The 20,251-nt window shown below is 31.4% G+C and overlaps 1 protein-coding gene across 1 annotated transcript in view; it reads right to left on the bottom strand.

Moving 5' to 3' along the window:
• LOC127938585 (protein unc-13 homolog A) overlaps positions 1-20,251 on the bottom strand; it is a 45,833-nt gene that overhangs the window by 8,005 nt on the left and 17,577 nt on the right. Inside the window, exons 14-34 of the mRNA XM_052535299.1 lie at positions 20,088-20,162; positions 18,873-19,092; positions 17,170-17,397; positions 16,949-17,090; positions 14,693-14,862; positions 14,485-14,600; positions 13,364-13,527; positions 11,130-11,283; positions 10,628-10,696; positions 10,419-10,508; positions 9,769-9,903; positions 8,761-8,888; positions 8,564-8,649; positions 7,256-7,382; positions 7,007-7,103; positions 5,945-6,088; positions 5,776-5,853; positions 5,491-5,568; positions 4,110-4,198; positions 3,773-3,922; positions 677-800 (exon numbers count right to left, since the gene is read on the bottom strand). Of these exons, the coding sequence (XP_052391259.1) occupies positions 677-800; positions 3,773-3,922; positions 4,110-4,198; positions 5,491-5,568; positions 5,776-5,853; positions 5,945-6,088; positions 7,007-7,103; positions 7,256-7,382; positions 8,564-8,649; positions 8,761-8,888; positions 9,769-9,903; positions 10,419-10,508; positions 10,628-10,696; positions 11,130-11,283; positions 13,364-13,527; positions 14,485-14,600; positions 14,693-14,862; positions 16,949-17,090; positions 17,170-17,397; positions 18,873-19,092; positions 20,088-20,162 (2,664 nt within the window). The remainder of the gene's footprint in view (positions 1-676; positions 801-3,772; positions 3,923-4,109; positions 4,199-5,490; positions 5,569-5,775; positions 5,854-5,944; positions 6,089-7,006; positions 7,104-7,255; positions 7,383-8,563; positions 8,650-8,760; positions 8,889-9,768; positions 9,904-10,418; positions 10,509-10,627; positions 10,697-11,129; positions 11,284-13,363; positions 13,528-14,484; positions 14,601-14,692; positions 14,863-16,948; positions 17,091-17,169; positions 17,398-18,872; positions 19,093-20,087; positions 20,163-20,251) is intronic.

Consider the following 20,251-nt stretch of genomic DNA (forward strand, 5'->3'; position numbering starts at 1 on the left):
ATAAATAAATAAATACAATTCTAATGAGCATATAGAATTTTTCCACATTATAATATTTTTTTATAGTGCAAAGAAAAAGCTCTCTTGCCAGTTTTTATTTGAGTGTTGATTAGTAAATTATTTTGATTAATTAAATGATTATTAAATTTTTCAGTAAAAAAAATAAAAGAAACAAAAAAAGAAAAAACACCGGAAACACAAGTCATGCAGATAAATAAAATGTCAAAAGTCTGATATACATTTTTTTGTATGCTGCAAAGAAAAACATATCTTTGATTTTACCCTTTAGTGCTGATTATTAAATTAATCAGATTTATTACCTGATTATTAATTCAAATGTATTTTTCATTTCAGTTTTCAGCAGAATAAAAACTTCCGTTTTGATTTTGGTGTTTCTATATAACAACAATTACAGTGCATTACTAGTATATATATATATATATTAATGTAAATCTGCATAAAACATTTTACAAATATCTAAACTACCCATCTAGTTGATAAAAACTACTGGTTAAGCCATGGACGATAAAAAAGAAATATCATGGTACTTAAATGCACTGCGCAGTATACCGTGGATTTCCCATCATAGCAGTGTCTGTACAAAGCATGGCTTCCATGTGATGTTATTGTGATGCTGCAGTAGTGTGTGTGTGTGTGTGTGTGTGTGTGTACACACCGTCTGGTCGGTCAGCGGAGGCAGGATGATGGTCTTCTCCATGGTGTTCATCACCAGCTTCCACAGCTCCTTCAGCACTCGCTTCAGAACCGTCTTCTCACAGATCTTAGCGAACAGAGTCAGACTGAGAGAAGAAGAAACCTCGTCATCATTAACACACAAACTAATGAGTGCAGTCACGTGTTTCTTATTTACATTTAGTTCACTAGAAAACTACAACTAAAATAAATAACATAAATAAAGACGCCCATTGAATAATAATTCACATGAGACATTTACTGTGTCTTTGTATTTTGAATAAGACTTTGTTCAAATTTAATCCTGACACTGTAAATAAAATAAATGTTTCTGAGACAGTTAAATACTGATTTGATTTTGTAAATAAATCACATAATCTAGTGGCTACTTATATTTAAAAAAATATTTGATCTTTAAAATGAAACTGTGACCAGTATTGCTTCATTTATTATTACTTAATAAAAATAGCTTTTCAAATGAACAAATAATCAGACATTTGTTCATTCATGTAAAAATAAAACAAAATTAATGAATTTTTTTAAATTGCATGTAATTTTTTTTCATTTAATTTCTTATTTTTATTTAACTTTTTATTTCTAATGGTTAATGGATGTTTAATATGTAGGTAAACATAAAATAAATTTTTTTTTTTTATGCAACTTAAAATTGCATTTTTTAAATAGTTAATTCATATTTATTGTAGCTAAAAAAAATGAAAATATGTAATGCAACTTAAAAATTGTTTTTAATTTTGTTTTTATTTAACTTTTATTTTAAATGGTTAATGCTTGTTTAATATGTATGTAAACATGAAAAAAAAACGTTTTTTATTTTAATGCAACTTTTAAAATTGCATGTACATTTTTTTAAACGTTTTTTTTTTTTATTTAAATTTTTGTTAAATTGTTAAGTCATGTTTGGAATGTAGGTAAATACAATAAAATAAAATAAAATAAATTATAAAATTAAAAAATGCTTCTATTCATTAGTTAATTCATGTAAAAATAAAAAAAAGATTTATTAAACTTAAAATTGCATGTTCATTTTTTTATTTAATCTTGTATTTGTATTTAACTTTTTATTTCAAATGGTTAATGCATGTTTAATATGTAGTAGGGGTGTAACGGTTCACAAAATTCACGGTTCGGTTCGATACGATACACTGATGTCACGGTTCGGTTCGGTTCGGTTCGATACGTTTTAGATACAGCAAAATGTAAAAACATCTCAACTTTTCAGAATGCCGCAAGCGCACCGCGGGTCATGTGACAAGAACCAACCAATCAGCTTCATCCTTTCCCGTAACAACGTTGAGAGCTCAGCCAAGATGAAGGAACAGCTGATCATAGTTGTATATGGATTGCAATTTTGAAATAAATTTAGTAGCAGAGCTACTGCAAGCGATTTTTAGAGCTGCAAATCCATTTATCCTTCGCTGAAATTTCCGCGTCTCATGGAGAGAGCACGTCATTGTTGCTTAGCAAAGACAGACGCCTCATGAGCGCTTCTGCCCGAGCGCTTTGGAAAGGAGGAGAAAGACGCGCTTAGCGTTTTCCACGCGTTTTTAGGCACGATATGTGAACGGCCCCTAAGGCGCTCGCTCACTCAGCACGCGCTGAAGGCTCGTTGCAAAATGTCGAATGCATTTAACAGACCAGAAATATAAGATCCTAAAATAACCAACAGGTCTGGTGTTTGGGTTGGATTCCCTGTAAGCTATAGTTTCTAAATGCTGCAGGGATAGTTTGCTGCGTGCATGTTTCTCCTTTTTTTCGTCTTTTCCCAGATAGTACTGACGCATATATCCCAGATATTCCCGCTGGTGTTTTTTTTTTGTTTTTTTTGTATTCCCGCTGGTGTACCCTGTCATGTTGCAGATGCGACATACCGTTGTTTTTTTATCCACCACTCTCTTGCCATCACCATTATAGCTTAAAGGGAATCCAAAGTGCACCCAAACACCAGACCTGTTGGTTATTGGAGGATCTTCTCATTTCTAGTCTGTTAAACGCATTGGCTATTTTGCAACGAGCCTTCAGCGCGTACTGAGTGAGCGAGCGCCTGCTGAGTAGCCTAACATAAACATATAAGATGGTGTTTTTTTCTTCTTCGGGAGTGTCAGGGGCGTTGCCTGTTACGTTGTTTGGGTTATTGGGCTACCTTGTTGAACGCATATCATTATATTTCTCTCTCTCTTTTTTTTTTTTTTTTTTCAAATATAATTAAATACTCCAACGAACCGTTCGGTATACATAATGCGTACCGCGTACCGAACCGAAAGCGTCGTACCGAACGGTTCAATACGAATACGCGTATCGTTACACCCCTAATATGAAGGTAAACATAAAATAAAATGAAAATTTGTAATGCAACTTAAAATTGCATTTGTTTTCTTTTTTGCATTTGTTTTTATTTTATTTTAATACAACTTTTAAAATTGCATGTCAATTTTTAAAAACTTTGTATTAAATTTTTTTCAATTTACATTTATTAACAATTGTTAAGTCATGTTTGAAATGTAGGTAAATACAATTAAATTAAATAAAAAAAATAATAAAATAAAAAAATGCTTATATACATTGACTAATTTGTGTAAAAATAAAAAAGATTTATGAAACTTTTAATATTGCATGTTAATTTTTTTATTTAATTTAGTATTTTAATTTAACTTTTTATTTCAAATGGTTAATGCATGTTTAATATGTAGGTAACATAAAATAAAATTAAAATTTTTAATTCGATTTTTAAAATTGCATGTTAATTTGTTTATTTAATTTTGTTTTTATTTTAAATGGTTAATGCTTGTTTAATATGTAGGTAAACATACAATTAAAAAGTTGTTTTATTTTTATGCAACTTTTAAAAAATTTATTTCAACTTTTTATTCAATTTAACTTTTTGTTTTACATTTTTTAACAATTGTTAAGTCATGTTTGAAATGTAGGTAAATACAATTAAATAAAATACAAAAATGCTTCTGGTCATCTTCACTAATGTAGTCATCTGACAGCCGTTTAACTGGTTTTAATTAGGAGTAGCTCAAAGCCTGATAAAAACGGTATTTCCGGGTTCGCTCACTTGCTGTCCAGGAAGTCCATGATGGGTTGCAGGACGTAGTCGGCGTCTTGTGCTAAGCTGCCGTTACCGTTAGCAGGAACGTTTACTCCTTTCACCTGACTGAGAATATCTCCCATCTGCCTCACGCTCTCCTCGATGTGCGGCTGGAAACTGATTAATAATGTTATAAAATACTCCATTTAAAAAATAAAAAAACACTGTTCATCAAAGATTCCACAAAAATAGTTATAATATTAGAATAAAACTTCTCTATGGAGCAGATTAACAGGATTTTTACTGATAGAACATGACTGTCACACTTTATTAACCCTGTAAATACTCCAAACCCCAAACGCACCTCACGGCAAAGATCCGGCTGAGATCATCCAGAACATTGTTCAGCTTTACTTGAAGATCCTTCAGAAAGTCACTGGCGTCCACGTTTAACTGCAAAAACAAGAAACAATCACGAGTCAGACTTGATTTTACTACTCCAGTCTGAAAAACTCTGACTGGCTCAGCTGAGATTTTAAAGATAATTAATATTCAGTAATATTATGGATTAGACAGCTCTGACTCCAGTGTTACTTTAGCATCAATGAGATACTATTATAGTTTTTGATCTAGTGCTGTCAAACGCATCCAAAATACAACTACAAAATAAATTATATATACATTTTTTTTTTTTATATACACATGCATGTGTGTATATTTATATAATACATAATAAATATACACAGTATACACACATATATGATGCAAACATATATGGTTTGATTTTGGATCTGATTAATCGCTATTAATTTTTTCAAATCACTAATTTGAATTAGTTTTCATTTTTATATTTTCTGTTATTTTTTTAATTTTGTTATAATTTGTTCTATGCTTCGTAATTTAATGAGCTTTTTAAAAGTTTAAATAGTTACAATTTTAAGTATAAGTTTTTTTATTTTACTTTAGTTTTTTTATTAACAGTTTATATTAACACTCCAATACTTATTTTTATATTTTCTGTTTAATTGACATTTTTGTTAAAATTGTATAGGAATAAATTTTTTTTGTATTTTATTTATTTTTAATTTATTATTGTGTTATTATTTTTGTGTATATATATATATATATATATATATATATATATATATATATATATATATATATATATATATATATATATCCAATACCCCAAACTACATCTACATTTTTTATTAATTTATTATTTTTAATTATATATATATATATATATCTATACATACATTATATATATATATATATAGGACAAAACTTGAACTGAATTGATTTGAGTTAAATTTGTTTCATTAATTCATTTTGCAACATTTAAAGTTACCTGAACTGAATTAAATCAACATGAAACTATACTCCTTCACAGTTTCATAACTGATCAATTTTAAAACATTAATGCTGTCATTTTCCTGTTAATTATTGTGAAACTGCTTTGAAACAATCTGTATTGTGTATAAATAAATGTGACTTGACTGATGACATCATGCCACTCGTTCCAGCCAATGGCATCTGATTAAAACTGAGGCTCCGCCCTCACTGTGAAATCCAGCGAATCACTTTAGTATTTGCTGAGAATGTTGTTCATTTGTTGAATATTCAGTCAATAATGGGTCTTCAGTGGATCACACAGACTATTAAAGCCCATCAACATTTAGAATTATATATATAAAGATATATATATATATATATATATATATATAAAGTGTGAATGAACTCACGTCTTTCCCTCCCATGGCCTCAAACATCTTCTCCAGCTGGACTCGCAGCTGCTGGATATTATTAATAATGATGCAAGGCTGGAAATAACAGAAAGAGGAGGTCGAGCGACATTAACGCACACACACACACACACACACACACACACACACACACACACACGCTACTAAACGAGTCCCTGAAGCTATAAAAAGTGAGGAGTAGTGCTAAATGTGACAGCTTCATGATGCACACATCTCAATTTCAGCGTCACAGATTATTAATGTAAATGCATTACTGTGACGCACCACTTTCTCCTTGTTGCAGTGATTGGGAAAATCCTTGGCAATGATGTCGGCGTAAGACAGAAGAACATTTCCAATGGTCTGAAAGAGAGAAATCGTCGAAGCTTGAACACTTCAGAGGTTTCACTGGGAGTGCAATGATGATAATAATAAGAGTGATGCTTGACTTCACCTTAGCAAACCTCTTCATGTAATTCCCAACGATCTGCGGATCAGGACACTCCAGCTTCCTGATGATCTCGAAGCTCTGGTTGAGCTGGGAGAAGACGTCCACCACCGAACAGGAGAAGAGCGCGTGCTCCGACGTCTGCTGGAACTACAGGAGGATAACAGAGACGCTTAATTATATCTGGGTTCACCGGCTGGGGTTTAAAACAAAAGAAAGAAATACTGACTAAAAAATGTTGTGTCAAGTGACATAAGAGAGCCGTTAACATGCAAATGAGACGATAGGTTATTGAGATATTAACTTAGTTTACATCAGAAGGGAGTTTTTGGAATAAAATGACAAACATCAGTCTAAAAACAACACACAAAAAAAAGCTAAAAATGGTCTGAGAAAGTCTCAATGAATACATTATATATTTTAAATATTTTATTAAATTATATTATATATTATTTTTTTAGTTGTTCAAAAGTTTGGGGTCAGCAAGATTTAAATATAATTTATTTTATTCATTAGTGATGCATTAAATCAAAGACATTTTTTATAATGTTACAAAATATTTCTGTTTCAAATAAACGCTGTTTATTGTTGAACTATGTTCATCCGTGAATCCTGAATAATAAAATGTGAAATATTAACTGTGTTCAACACTGATAATAATCAGAAATGTTGATTCTTGAGCAGTAAATCATCATATTTTCATGATTTCTGAAGATCATGTGACTCTGAAGACTGGAGGAATGATGCTGAAAATACAGCGGAGCATCATTTAAATAAATTACAGTTTAATAGAAATTAAAACAGAAAACAGCTGTTTTAAATTACAATAATATTTCACAATAATGCTGATTTTACTGTATTTTTCAACAAATAAATGCAGCCTTGGTGAGCAAGAGAGACTTGAAAAATGAAAAATCGATCGATACACATCCCACATCACTTGTCATGATTTAATGCAATAAAACATTTGTTTGTGCATGTGAGTATTTCACAGTAATTGAACGTGGAGGTGATAAACTCTCTTCTCTGTGTCATAACATCACACAACAATACACCCCTGATATTTACCCCGTCCTTTGTGTCCCGGAGCAGAGCGCCGTGCAGGAAATCTCTAGACACTTCCTCATTCTCATCCAGCCACAGGATCACGAAGGGCTCAAACCAGCTGTAAAGACAAAGAAGAAGCAGCTCTGACACCATGCAGCAAGCACAGGATTACTTGATGACCACTGCTTTTAATACTAGGAGTCTGATCAAGTCCCTAACTGTGAACACGAGTGCTGGAAACACAAAGGTTTGGCTAGAAGCAGCTCTTACGCTGGATACTCTGGCACACGGTCCTGGAAACACGGCAGATCCTTGCAGTATTCGTTGTAGAGCCACTTCACCTTGAAGTGCAGGTTCATGTAATCGGCGCTCTTACACAGTCGCTGTTTCTCGTGTTCTGAGAGACAGGAAGTACATCACAGACAGGATACGGATCACAGATGTGACTGTAAGACTGTTTTCACACTTGTGTTGATCGCTTGATCAGAAGTAGAGTTTGACTCCAGCGCTTTAACACTCGCTTTATTTCATTATTATTAGAAAATGCAATTAAATATCACAAGACAGAGTCATGCAAACCTTTACAAATGTAAGCAGAACTAAAACAACATTAGAAATGAAGTGAAAAGACAGTAAATAAATAATAAATAAAATTTAAAAAAACACTAACATAAAACAGACAAATTGCAACAGAACTAAAAACATAAAGAAAAGAGAGATAAAATGTTAATAAATAATATAAACATACATTTAAGACAAAATTAAAGTAACATAAAAAATAATACAATTAAAATAAAATTGAAAAAATTAAATAAGTACATAAAAACAAATAAATAATAAAAAATACACTTTAATACTCTAACAAATTGCAACAGAACTAAAAACATAATATTAAAAAAGAGAGATAAAATGTTAATAAATAATATAAACACATTTAAGACAAAATTAAAGTAACATAAAAAAAATACAATTTTAATTAAATTGAAAAAAGAAAATAAGTACATAAACACGAATAAATAATAAAAAAATACACTTTAATGCTCGAAAAAATTACAACAGAACTAAAAACATAATATAACAGAAGAGATAAAAATTTAATAAATAAAAAAAGTGTAATAAATAAATAAATAATAGAAACATACATATAAGACAAGAATATAGTAACAAAAAAATTATAACATCTTAATAAAATGTAAAAAAAACAAATAAGTACATAAAATAATAAAAATGAATCAATAAAAATACATTTTAACATAATACAGACTCACACAAATTGCAACAGAACTAAAAACAGAGGAGTAAAGAAAGATAAAATGTTAATAAATAAAAAGTGTAATAAATAAATAATAGAAAAAATTATATAAACAGAAAAATTATAAAATTTAAATAAAATGTAAAAAATAAAATAAGTACATAAAAACAATAAATGAATGCAAGGATGTACGTACATACACATACAAAAACATACTACATACAAACTTTAACAAGAACCGCACTACTTTATTGATCCATCATTTTTTCAGTTTCTCACACGAGAGGAAACATTAGTGAGAGGTTTAGTGTTCAGTCTGTGTTTACCTTCCATCGCATACATCATGTCCTGAGCAAACATGTTCCACATCACCTCCGCACTGATCTTTCCCACGTTCAGCTCCTGAGGAAACCTGCACGAGGAACACATCTCTCTCTGTTTCCTTCATATCAGTTATAAGACTTGCTTTCGTTATTGTTTATTACTGTCACCATTCAGTTCTGTGTATTAACCCCACACTCACTGGTTCAAGCAGAGCGTGTACGAGTTCTTGTCCTCCTCTATGATGGAAACGATGAGGGTGATGAGTTTGGACCAGAAGTCCAGGTTCTTGACACTCGGTCCCTGTTCTTCAGGAGGAACCGTCTTCGACTGGATATGAACACAGACGAGAGAGACTCAAATACACTCATGCAAACAAACCTCGACATAAGATGCACCGCAAAACAGATGTTCAAAAAAGGTTTGTAAATCAAGATGCATTTACTTGAGATGCTAAATTACATAAGTATTGCTTTTGGAGAAATTGATCAAAATGGACAAAAATTAAGCTGAAAAGTAGAGACGTAGAGTTTGATTCCAACCCTTTGTTTTTATTTATTATCTTTATTTATAAATAATCATTAGAAAAATGCTAATTAAAGAGTTAGCTCAAACAATAAATTACACTAGAGCTAATGTATGACATTAGCAAAGAGACAAAAATGAAGTATAAAAATAATAAATTATATAATGAAGGAAAAAATAAATATAATAAAAACACACTAATTTACACAAATTGTCAATTAAAAAAATTATGCAGAGATCACGCAAGAAAGCTTCCGTTGCATATCATCACACACACACACACACACACACACACACACACACACACACACACACACACACACACACACGTCTGGTCAGCTATCCTTGTGGGGACTCTCCATAGGTGTAATGGTTTTTATACTGTACAGACCGTATTTTCTATCGCCCTTCACCAACCCTACCCCTAAACCTAACCCTCACAGGAAACTTTCTGCATTTTTAGATTTTCAAGAAACTTCATTCTGTGTAATTTATTTGCTTGTTTACCCGTGGGGACCTCAATTTAGGTCCCCACCGTGACACAAGTCCCCATGAGTCTGTGTGTATTCAGGTTTAAGTCCCCACCAGAATAGAAAAACAAGTACACTCACACACACACACACACACACACACGCACACGCACAAACTCTCTCTCTCAAACACACACACACACACACACACTCACTGGGTCATTCTGGTATTCCCGGCTGTAGAGCTCATGGCAGTTATTAAAGATGTACTCGTATGTTGAGTTGAGACACGCTTTCACACAGTCTTTAACAACTTGACTCGCTCTCGGTGGACTCTGCAGCTCCTGCACCTGAAACACACACACATAGTTTATTATTCATATTTTTTTGATTTTTTATTTATTTTATTTATTTTTTTATTTTTTCTCTAGTATAATTTTATGTTTTAGTTCAGCTGAAAATTTAGTTGTTTGAATCTGCCCAGATGTTTCACTATATTTTCAAAATATTTTTTTTAAATAATATTATCATCTTTATTAATTGTGATGCTTTGTTTTTTTTTATGCAAATCGAAGTTTGTTTGAATCTGCATTGTTAAAATAGTTATTTATTTTTATTTATTAAATTATTTATGATCATCATTATTATTTGTGATTTAGGATTTTTTTCTCTCTTTCTCTTTGTTTGAATCTGTCTTGACATGTTCAATTGTTTTTTTATTTATTATTATTTATTGATATAATTGGTATTTCATGTTCGATGACATTAAAGGCCTATACATGTTGCAGAAAATTATATAATGCAAAAATAAGGCACAACTACTCATATGTCATTAAATAATTTAAGATCTGTCACCAGAACAAACCTTCATCCTGAAGAAAGTGATGCTGGTCAGAAGATCTACAGTGGACTTCAGATCCTGCAGCCTCTCCGGACTGCTGGCTGGAAAATTATTCTGAAACACAAACACACAACTGTTAGAAACACAGACACACTCCACAACACAACTCTTCAGTGCTCAGTAGATATAGAGGTCCTGGTTTCAGCGATATATTACTGAATATGTGAACAAACCCTGTACATAGAGAGGTCTATCCTCAGAGAGTTGTGCAGTTGATCCAACAGTTTCACAAACCGCTCTTTCTGCAAAAAATTGTTGACACGTGAAATACACACTATATCGCAACTTTTTAATGTTTTTTAAAGAAGTCTCTTCTGCTTACCAAGGCTGCATTTATTTGTTCAAAAATAGCAAATCTGTGAAATATTATTACAATTAAAAATAACAGTTTTCCTTGTAAATATCTGTTAAACCTGGGGTCTGCAACCTTTATGTCATGACGTGCCATTTTTAATTTTTCTGGTTAACATCTGTGCCAACACCAATCTTTTGTAACATTATAAATGTCTTTACGGTCACATCAATTTAATACATCCTTGAATAAAAGTATGAACTTATTTAAAACAAAAACTTACTGGGTCCAAACATAAGTGTAACTTATCCCAACAGCAAGGTTTCTGAAATCTACTTTACTAGCGTTTTACAAGTCATTTTGTGGTTGAAATATGAACTGACCCCAAAGTTGGATGCAGCGAAGCGGTCGGAGGCAGAGACGTTGTTGGTGGACTGTGTGGTGTGGGCGTAGTAAGCGTTGATGTTGGCCAGCAGTGTGCTCATGACCGCAGGAACACCGGGACACATGTACTTCGATGACAGACACGCAAAATGCCTGAACACAAACACGAAGGTTACTGACATTTTCTGCAATGCAAGTAATTTTCAACCCAAATATTTTCCACAATAAAACCAAAAATGTTTTGCAATACAAGTAATTTTCAAACAAAATGTTAGTTTTTCTGTTAGTTTTTTTTTTTTTTTACTATAAAGCCAAAATCTTTTCTGTACAACAAGTATTTTTCCAACAAAAATATTTTCTGCAATAAAACCAAAAGATTCTTTGGGATTCAAGTCATTTTCAACCAAAATCTTTTCTGCAATTAAACCAAAATCCTTTCTGCAATTAAACCAAAATCTTTTCTGTAATACAAGTAATTTTCAACCAAAATCCTTTCTGCAATTAAACCAAAATATTTTCTGTAATACAAGAAATTTTCAAAAAAAAATATTTTCTGCAGTTTAAGACATTTTAAACAAAAATCTTTTCTACAGTAAAACAACAATCTTTTCTGCAATAAAAGTATTTTTCAACCACAATCTTTTCTGCAATAAAACAAAAAAACAATTCTAGAATGAAACAAAAATATTTTCTGCAATACAAGTAATTTTAAATCAAAATCTTTTCTGCAACAAAACCAAAATCTTGTATGCGATAACAGACATTTTCAACCAAAATCTTTTCTGCAATACAAGTAATAATTTTTTTTTGTAATAAAGCAAAAATCTTTTCTGCAATACAAGTAATTTTTAACAAATATATTGTCTGCAATACAAGTAATTTTCAACCAAAATCTTTTCTGCAAGACATTTTCAAACAAAATCTTTATTGCAATAAAACCAAAATCTTAATTTTGTCTTAATTTTTTACAAGTAATTTTCCCAAAAAAACTTGTCCCCAATAAAAGTAATTTTCAACCCATGGAAGGTACGTCATCACATTACAGTAATTCTGCCTGAAATCTGATTTGCTACAAACTACAATTAAAACCATACTTGACGTTTCTTGACCCTGTGGCTTAAAAGACAAAGACTTCTAGAGAAATATGACAATATTAAAACTCACATCAGACTCTAGTTACCATAATCGACCACATCTCATTGATGCTCTACATTTTATATTTTAAACAGTGTACGGTCAGCTAAATATATATCAAATTTATCATCATTTTAAAGACAGGTCTTGATAGCATCCAGCTGAAGAGGAATATTGATTAAACAAGGCTTGAGTCACGACACACACTTCGTTCAATGCCTCATGAGACTCCTGACCGCTGATCACAACATGAATCATTGCCTCATTATCATGGACGTACTCGTCTTTGGTGACTGAAAGCTAATGAGGTGTTTCCATCAGTGCGCTCGGACTACAGTACACGTGTCCATGAACAACTCACTGACACAAATTAACACCAGAGAAACTCAGAGGAAAGAACAGATGATTGTAGAAACTGATCTCCTACATTACTGTGAATTAAATACTAACACTAAACTCTCACTGGTCTGTAGATAACCAGTGTTAATTTAGTACCAGTGAGATACTGTTAAAGTTATAATTAATATTTTTAACAAGTTTTTATATTTACTTTTTGTAATTTAGTGTTTGTTATTTTTAATAATGTTATATCAATATAACTTAAAAATATATTCAATTAAAATGAGAAATATTGGCTTTACAATCAGAAAAAAAGCTTTTTTAATTATATTTATAGTAATAAAAAAACTAAATATTTTCTGCAATAAAACTAAAATAAAATTTAATGACATCTTAAATTGTCTTCATAACATTTATTTCTTCATAAGAAAAATTATCAATATTTTTTCTTTAAATTAATAAAATAATAAACATAATATGGTCATTATTTGGTCCCATCTCATATTATTTCAATCAGTATTTTCCCAAAAAATATTTGCAGAGAGTAAGCAACAGAATTGCGAGTGCAAGAAAAGTTTTTCCGGGAAAACCTTCAACTTTTGCACTGAAATTTAATATTATTTCAGAGCACCATTTACCATTAGAGGCTCCACAGGACAGCAACTTTTAACGATTAACATTTAGTAGGTTAACTTATTATATGCTGGAAAGAATATCTCTTTCAAGCATTCAGTTGTTTGTTCGTTCGTTCTCTGCTTACGTCATGGCCTGATAGATCGATTCCACTCCGTATCTCATGGCAAACTCATCCACGATCTCCTGCGCCGTCTCATCGAAGTACACTTTCCAGGCATCATCGCCTTTAGCATCTGGGATCTTCACCACGCCACTGTTCTGCTTCTCTGTTGTGTGGTTGAAGATGTGCTGCAAAGCAACATGGGTAGAAGACTCAGTTTTCAAAAAATCCTGAAGATGAGGCTCTTTATGCCGAGTTAGTTTTACATTACATCCTAACCAGATGTGAGTGATGGGTTTCCAGCAGGGTTTGTATCATTAACTAAGAATAAAACTATTACAATTGAAATTAAGCTGAAATAAAGTAAAATATAAATATGGGATGAAATAAATAGAAACTTTGCCTTGGCAACTAACTGAAACAAGTTTATGTTAAAGCACTAAAATTAACAAGTGTAAATAAATAAATAACTCAAACTAAATCTGAAATAAAAATACATTTTATTTAAAAAGAAAAATGAAAAAAGCACATAACCAAATTACTAAAATAAAAATTAGAATTCATTAAAATTAAAAAAATATATAAAAAATTTACTCAAATTAAAAATTAAAATACAAAAGTAAAAGATTATTAATAAATGTAATTTAACAAAAAAAAACAAAGCTGAAATAAGATGAAACATAAATATTAGAATTTTAAAAAAAGTTTTACCAAATAACTGCAATAAGTTTTAGTTGATACATCAAAATTGCTAACTGTAATATAAAAAAACGAAATAAAGAAATATAAATATTTAAAAAGAAACTAATACTAACGACAAAAGCACAAATGAATTTAAATTCTAATCAAATTCTAGGAACGTTAAAAAGTTTCCTAGTTGTGATTATGATTTGAAAGTAACAAACAGAAGTTTCTTAGAATGTTCATCTAAGTTCATCATAAGTACAAATAACATCACAAGGACGTATTTTGAAAAACGTTGTAGGAATGTTCCATAAACATTACTTTAAGAATATTTCGTTCTAACATTTATATAACTTTTAAAAAACCTACGGCACCTCCGTTCCATGATAGCTGGGCTGATGCATCAAAAACACGTACTATATCTAAATATAATGTTTAATAAGTGTAATTTGTGCATGTACCTCATGCAGGCAGGTGTACTGAACGTGGTACGGAGACACGGTCTCCTCTCCCTTGATCTCCACACTGATGTGCATGCGGATCGCTCCGGACACGGCCGACTTATCCGTGCGCTTATCTGTTCAGAGAGAAGGAGAGAGTCGAATAATTCCTGCAAGATCATATTCATAAAGATGCTGCAGAAATAACCATGCAATGACTCTGACACACCGAGGTTGTACCAGACGTCCATTTCTCCACTCAGCGTTCGCACTTCAATGATGGTCTGTCCCAGGAAGTCATCGGATTCCCGCTTGAACCGCTGCTTCACACGAGACTTGATATCATCGTCCTCGTCCCAGACGCGCACCTTTATCCGGTCGGAAGAGTTATGACACTCACTGCACACCAGAGACACAACTGGCTTATCATCGCTGACTGAATAAAAAACTATTTAAAAAAATATATATATTAGTTGAAAAAAAAAACTTATTTTAGCTATTTGCCGAGGCAACATTTCTCATTTTCATTTAGTTGAACTAAAAAATAAATACAACTGAAATAAAAATAAATAAAAAACTATATAGACATATCAAAAAAGAAAAATCCCCAAAAACAGAAAATAAAATAAAATAAAAAAGTAACTACAATAAAAATAAAATATAGAACGTTAATAAAATTATAATAGTATTTCTCTGCATGATGTAGAATCAACTTTACTTTAAATAAATAAAAATTGGCTCATTTTCATTTGGTTCCACCTGAGGTACTATAATAACTAAATCTTAAAACTTGAAACTTAATAAAAATAATAGATACATATTTAAAAAATAAATAAACAAAACTAAATAACTAAAACTTTACAATTAAAAAGAAAACAATAATAAAAAATTAACGAAAGAATGAAAAATTGTATATAATATTATCAGGGCACATGAGCTCGTCAAGTAAATCAATCATTCACTTGTCCGAGTAAAAAAGTTACTTGTCTGGGGGAAAAAAGTGTTTTGTTTTGTTTCGGCACAAATGTAATTTTTTCTAAAGCAGTCTCATCAGTGCTTTATCAGGTATTACGTTAATCAGCATTTTTTGTTTATTTGCCTTAAATTGATTGCCGTTACACTTTTTAACTTTATGAAGGACAATATTTTCCCAATATGATTAAATGTCTCCATTTACGTAGAATTCTTACATTTGATCAATACATTAAGTTAGAATAATAATACACTATATTCCAATGAAATCAGTATCAACAAACTCCATCTGTCCAAATGCATAATGTTTTTAAAATTAATGTTTTACTTTTTTGACACAAATATGAAATGTTGGAAAATTGCAATGATTCTTTTAAATATGAAATTAAACCACCAGTAGGTAGTGGTAGGTCACTTTCTTAATGAGTGAATCATTGATTCACCTGATTCGTTCAAACGGCTGATTCATTCAACAAATGAAGCAAGTAACTGTTTATACAAATGGCTCACTGAATCATTGACTCATTCAAAAATGAATCATTTAGTAACGAAAGACTGTTGTGTGTTGTTGTGAGATCCGCTGCTTTGCTTAGAACTGTTTTTGTTAGCGAAATGGAGCAAAAACGTTTTTAAAATGTAAGTCAATACATGATCCGTTATTAGTCACCGTTTACACTGAAAGTAATACAATCAGAATCATTCGTCATCGGACAAGCGGACAAGCATTAATATCGATCCGTGAGTATATTATAAAGATTAAAATATGGATACTTTTCTTACAAAAGCACATTGATTCGCTTCAGATATAAGAATTTCGAAAGAAATCGGCCACTAGTTGGCGCTAATGAGTTTTATGGCTCTGTTATCACGTGGTGTTTCACATATCAACACAATATGAACATAATTTGATAGATCTCCTCATAATGCACAACTTTGCCTCAAGAACCATTGCTGTCAATCAAATCGTTCAATTGTTATTCCCAAATATGTTAAAAAGCTACTTTTGCGAACTAGTCCTAGGTTTTTTGCCCGATCGGAACCAAAGGCCTTTATTCACTCCCCTTAGTCGTGTGAGGCACTTTTTATGATGGATGGATGCACACAAAAATAACACCCATTCACTGCCATTATAAAGCTGGGACGAACCAGAACTATTTTTAACATAACTCTGATTAAATTCATCTGAAAGAAGTCATATACACCTAATATGCCTTGAGGGTGAGTAAAATAAATTTTTTGAGAATCTATCCCTTTAAGAAAGTTTTGTTTCATTTATTTATTTTTTTGTTATCTTTGCGTTTCTTTTTTCTTTTTTTGTTGTTGTACATAATATTTATTTTTGTAATCAAATTATATTTTTCTTGTGTACATATAAGTAAAACAAAAACTTGTACCTCATAAAAAAGCAAATGTGTGCTTTTTCAAGAAAAGTCGGATAATTTTAAATAAGTAAAAAAAGAAAGAAACTAAACAGATTAATTGTGAACATGAGCATTTCTATTCATGCACTCACAAGTGAAAGCTCTCGTCCCAGATGGGATTGAGATTGCCGTAGATGGTCTTGGTTCTCTTCTTGGTTTTGCCCACCTGAACCGTGACGTATGGGTCACTCGAACCCGTCTTATCCTTCGCCTGCAGACCCTGAGCACAATCCACTGACACAGAGGAAATCATTTCTTTAGGGACGATGCAAACATATTTTGAAATCACTGATAACTGTACTTCTGAGCTCACATGTGATGCTGATTTTGGCCGACCACTTTGACGTCCCGTCCAGAACGCTCTGCTTGATTTGTTTCATCTGCGTCCCGTGGCTCGCCTTGGGGATGTCGAACACTTCCTGGATCAGCTCGAAGATCTCGGGTTTGTTGCGCTCGCGGATCTTCATGCGGTCCTTCAGAACCATGATGATGTTCTGCGTTCGGTCTTCAGCGCCGTGCTTCGAGCTCTTCTCAGCAGCTCCTGTCCATCAGTTCCACAAGCACAACTTATATCATGTTTAAGACATTTAAATCTAATATTAACACACTGGGTGACATTTAATGCATGCATTTACTCAATATACTCTATGCTCAGTTTATTACTGAATTTCGTGTTGAATGCATTTAAACATTAAAGTGTTTATTATTTAAAACAAAAATTATTAAAATGCATTTTATATTATATTTATAGCAATTTATTTATTATTTATAATTATTTTAATGATTAAACAATATACTCTGTTCAGTTTATTACTGAATTTTTTAAATGCCTTTAGAAAAACAACAATTATTTAAATTTATTTCATATTGTATTTATTGATATGTGTTATATTTATTTATGACTAAATATACTCTATATTCAGTTTGCTACTGAATTATTATTGAATGCATTTAAAAATAAAACATGCTTATTATTTAAAACAATTTCTCAAATGTATTTTATATTATATTTATTGATATTTATTTGTTATTTATAATTATTTTAATGACTCGTCAATATACTAATCACATTTCTTAAAAAAAAATATATATATATATATATATATATATATATATATATATATATATATATATATATATATATATATATATATATATATATTTAAAAAAATAAATAGATAAGTTCCACTTCAAATGAGCTAGGAGAAAAAATTATATATCTCTGCTTTCACATTCATTCAAAAATTTTCAAGAAACATTGCTCATAAATTTATAGTTTTTGCTTATTTTTACCGCCAGTTAGCCACACTAAGTTACTAACAAGGAGTAAAATAAAATATAATTAAAGAAGAAATGTATCAAAATGTGTTCTTGCACACTGACACACTCTGGTGCGTTCACACCAGACGCGAATTAAACGTTAAGCGCGAGAGATTTACAATGCAAAGACGCGAAAAGACATCCTGCGGAGCAATTTGCGCGAATGTGGAGGTGCGAATGACACCGCATGAATTGAGCATTTCTGGCATTTTGAAGCGCGTAACGCGTGATTCCCGCAAATCGCGCAATTTTCAAATCTGAACGCATTTACCAATCAGGAGCTTCCTCTAGTATTGATATGATTACGATGTAGCGTGGAGTGGAGATAAAATCCGAAACAACAATGGAGGAATTATATTTTATGTTTAACCATAAAAGCGTGGAACTGATGGTCTACAAAACCTGCAAAACATGTTTAAATAGGCGCTGTCTTTATAAATAAATCGCATATTTGAGTTTAAAACAACTACAATACTGTACAACTGTTTGAAAATGATCCGAATAAATGGTGGTTGAAATCACAACTGGCAGAAGCCCCTCCCATGACGCGAATTCGCATCTGTTGTGAAGTGAGTTTCACGCACGAATAAAGCGAGTAAACTCAAAATGTTCAAGCGTCCAACTATGCACGAACAGCGCGATTTATCCGCACAAGTCGCATCTGGTGTGAACGCCCTGAAAGCATTAAAGTCTCACTCTGCAGGCAGTCGGCGTTGAGCAGGTCCTGGCACTTATCGTGGCACTTGACGCCGCACTCGGAGCAGCGCATGCCCTGACGCGCGATGCCCCACAGCAGACCCTCGCACTCGTAGCAGTAGGTGGGTGTCGTGGCCGTCCACACCTCGAAGTTGTGCGGCGTGGTGCAGGAGATGGGGTAGATCAGAGCCTGCAGTGTCTTCTTATACACGTGACTCTTCTGCATGAGCACAAACACACCAGCGCTACTTTAGGACTATATATGCACTATTACAGTACGTATTCATATTTTAAATTAGCTTTCAGTTTTATATATTCAGACTTAATTTCTAATTTTAGTTTAGGTTTTAGTGATTCTGTCATGTGCTTGTTCAGCTTCGTTTATACTTTTATGGCTGAACAATGTATTTGTGTTCAGTTTCATAAAATATTTTTGTAATTCAAAGTCTATAATATAAATCGATATTTTATAAATAAATTTATTATTTGTAATTATTTAAAATATATATATATTGTTAGTTTTTTAATCAGAATAACTCTCTCTACTCATTACCATGACATTTAGTTTATGTGGGGATAAAAATAAAATGTAAAAAAAAATATATAATTAATATTTTCTACCAGAATGCATGTAAAATATATATTTTTTTTAATTAAAGCTATAATTATTGATATTTTTTATATTTATTAATATTTTTTATTATGTTTTTTATCAGAATAATTCTCTCTACTCATTACCATGACATTTAGTTTATGTGGGAATAAAAATAAAATAAAATAAAATTTTATTAATATTTTCTACCTGAATGCATGTTAAATATTTGTTTTTAAAACTATAATTATTTATATTTTTTATATTTATTCATGTTTTTACATATATATATATATATATATATATATATATATATAGTATAATTTTTTTATCAGAATAAATCTCTCCACTCATCACCATGACATTTAGTTTATGAGGGAATAAAAATAAAATTATTTTAAAAAGTATTATTTATTAATATTTTCTAACTGAATTCATGTTAATATATATTTAATGAATTAAAAAAAATATATATATATTTTATTATGCTATATATATATTCCGCTTTTCTCCAAGTGCACAGTGCACAGATTTCACATGCAGCAGCACCATTACTTTTAGACGAGTGACAACAATGCATTTTTTATTTAAAGTTACATCTTCCAGAGAGACCCATCACTTACCAGCTCCTCATTGTTGAGTGTGCTACAGGCCATAGCAGACGTGATGCCAGCCTTACGAGAGTTCTGCACTAGAGACTGAAAAATCACACAGGAGATGTCATTCATATCTCATTATGAGCTGTTTCTCATTACACAGAGAACAAATGGAGACTTCTCAGATGAGA

The sequence above is a fragment of the Carassius gibelio genome, chromosome A2 (genome assembly GCF_023724105.1).
Source record: "Carassius gibelio isolate Cgi1373 ecotype wild population from Czech Republic chromosome A2, carGib1.2-hapl.c, whole genome shotgun sequence".
Lineage (NCBI taxonomy): Eukaryota > Metazoa > Chordata > Actinopteri > Cypriniformes > Cyprinidae > Carassius > Carassius gibelio.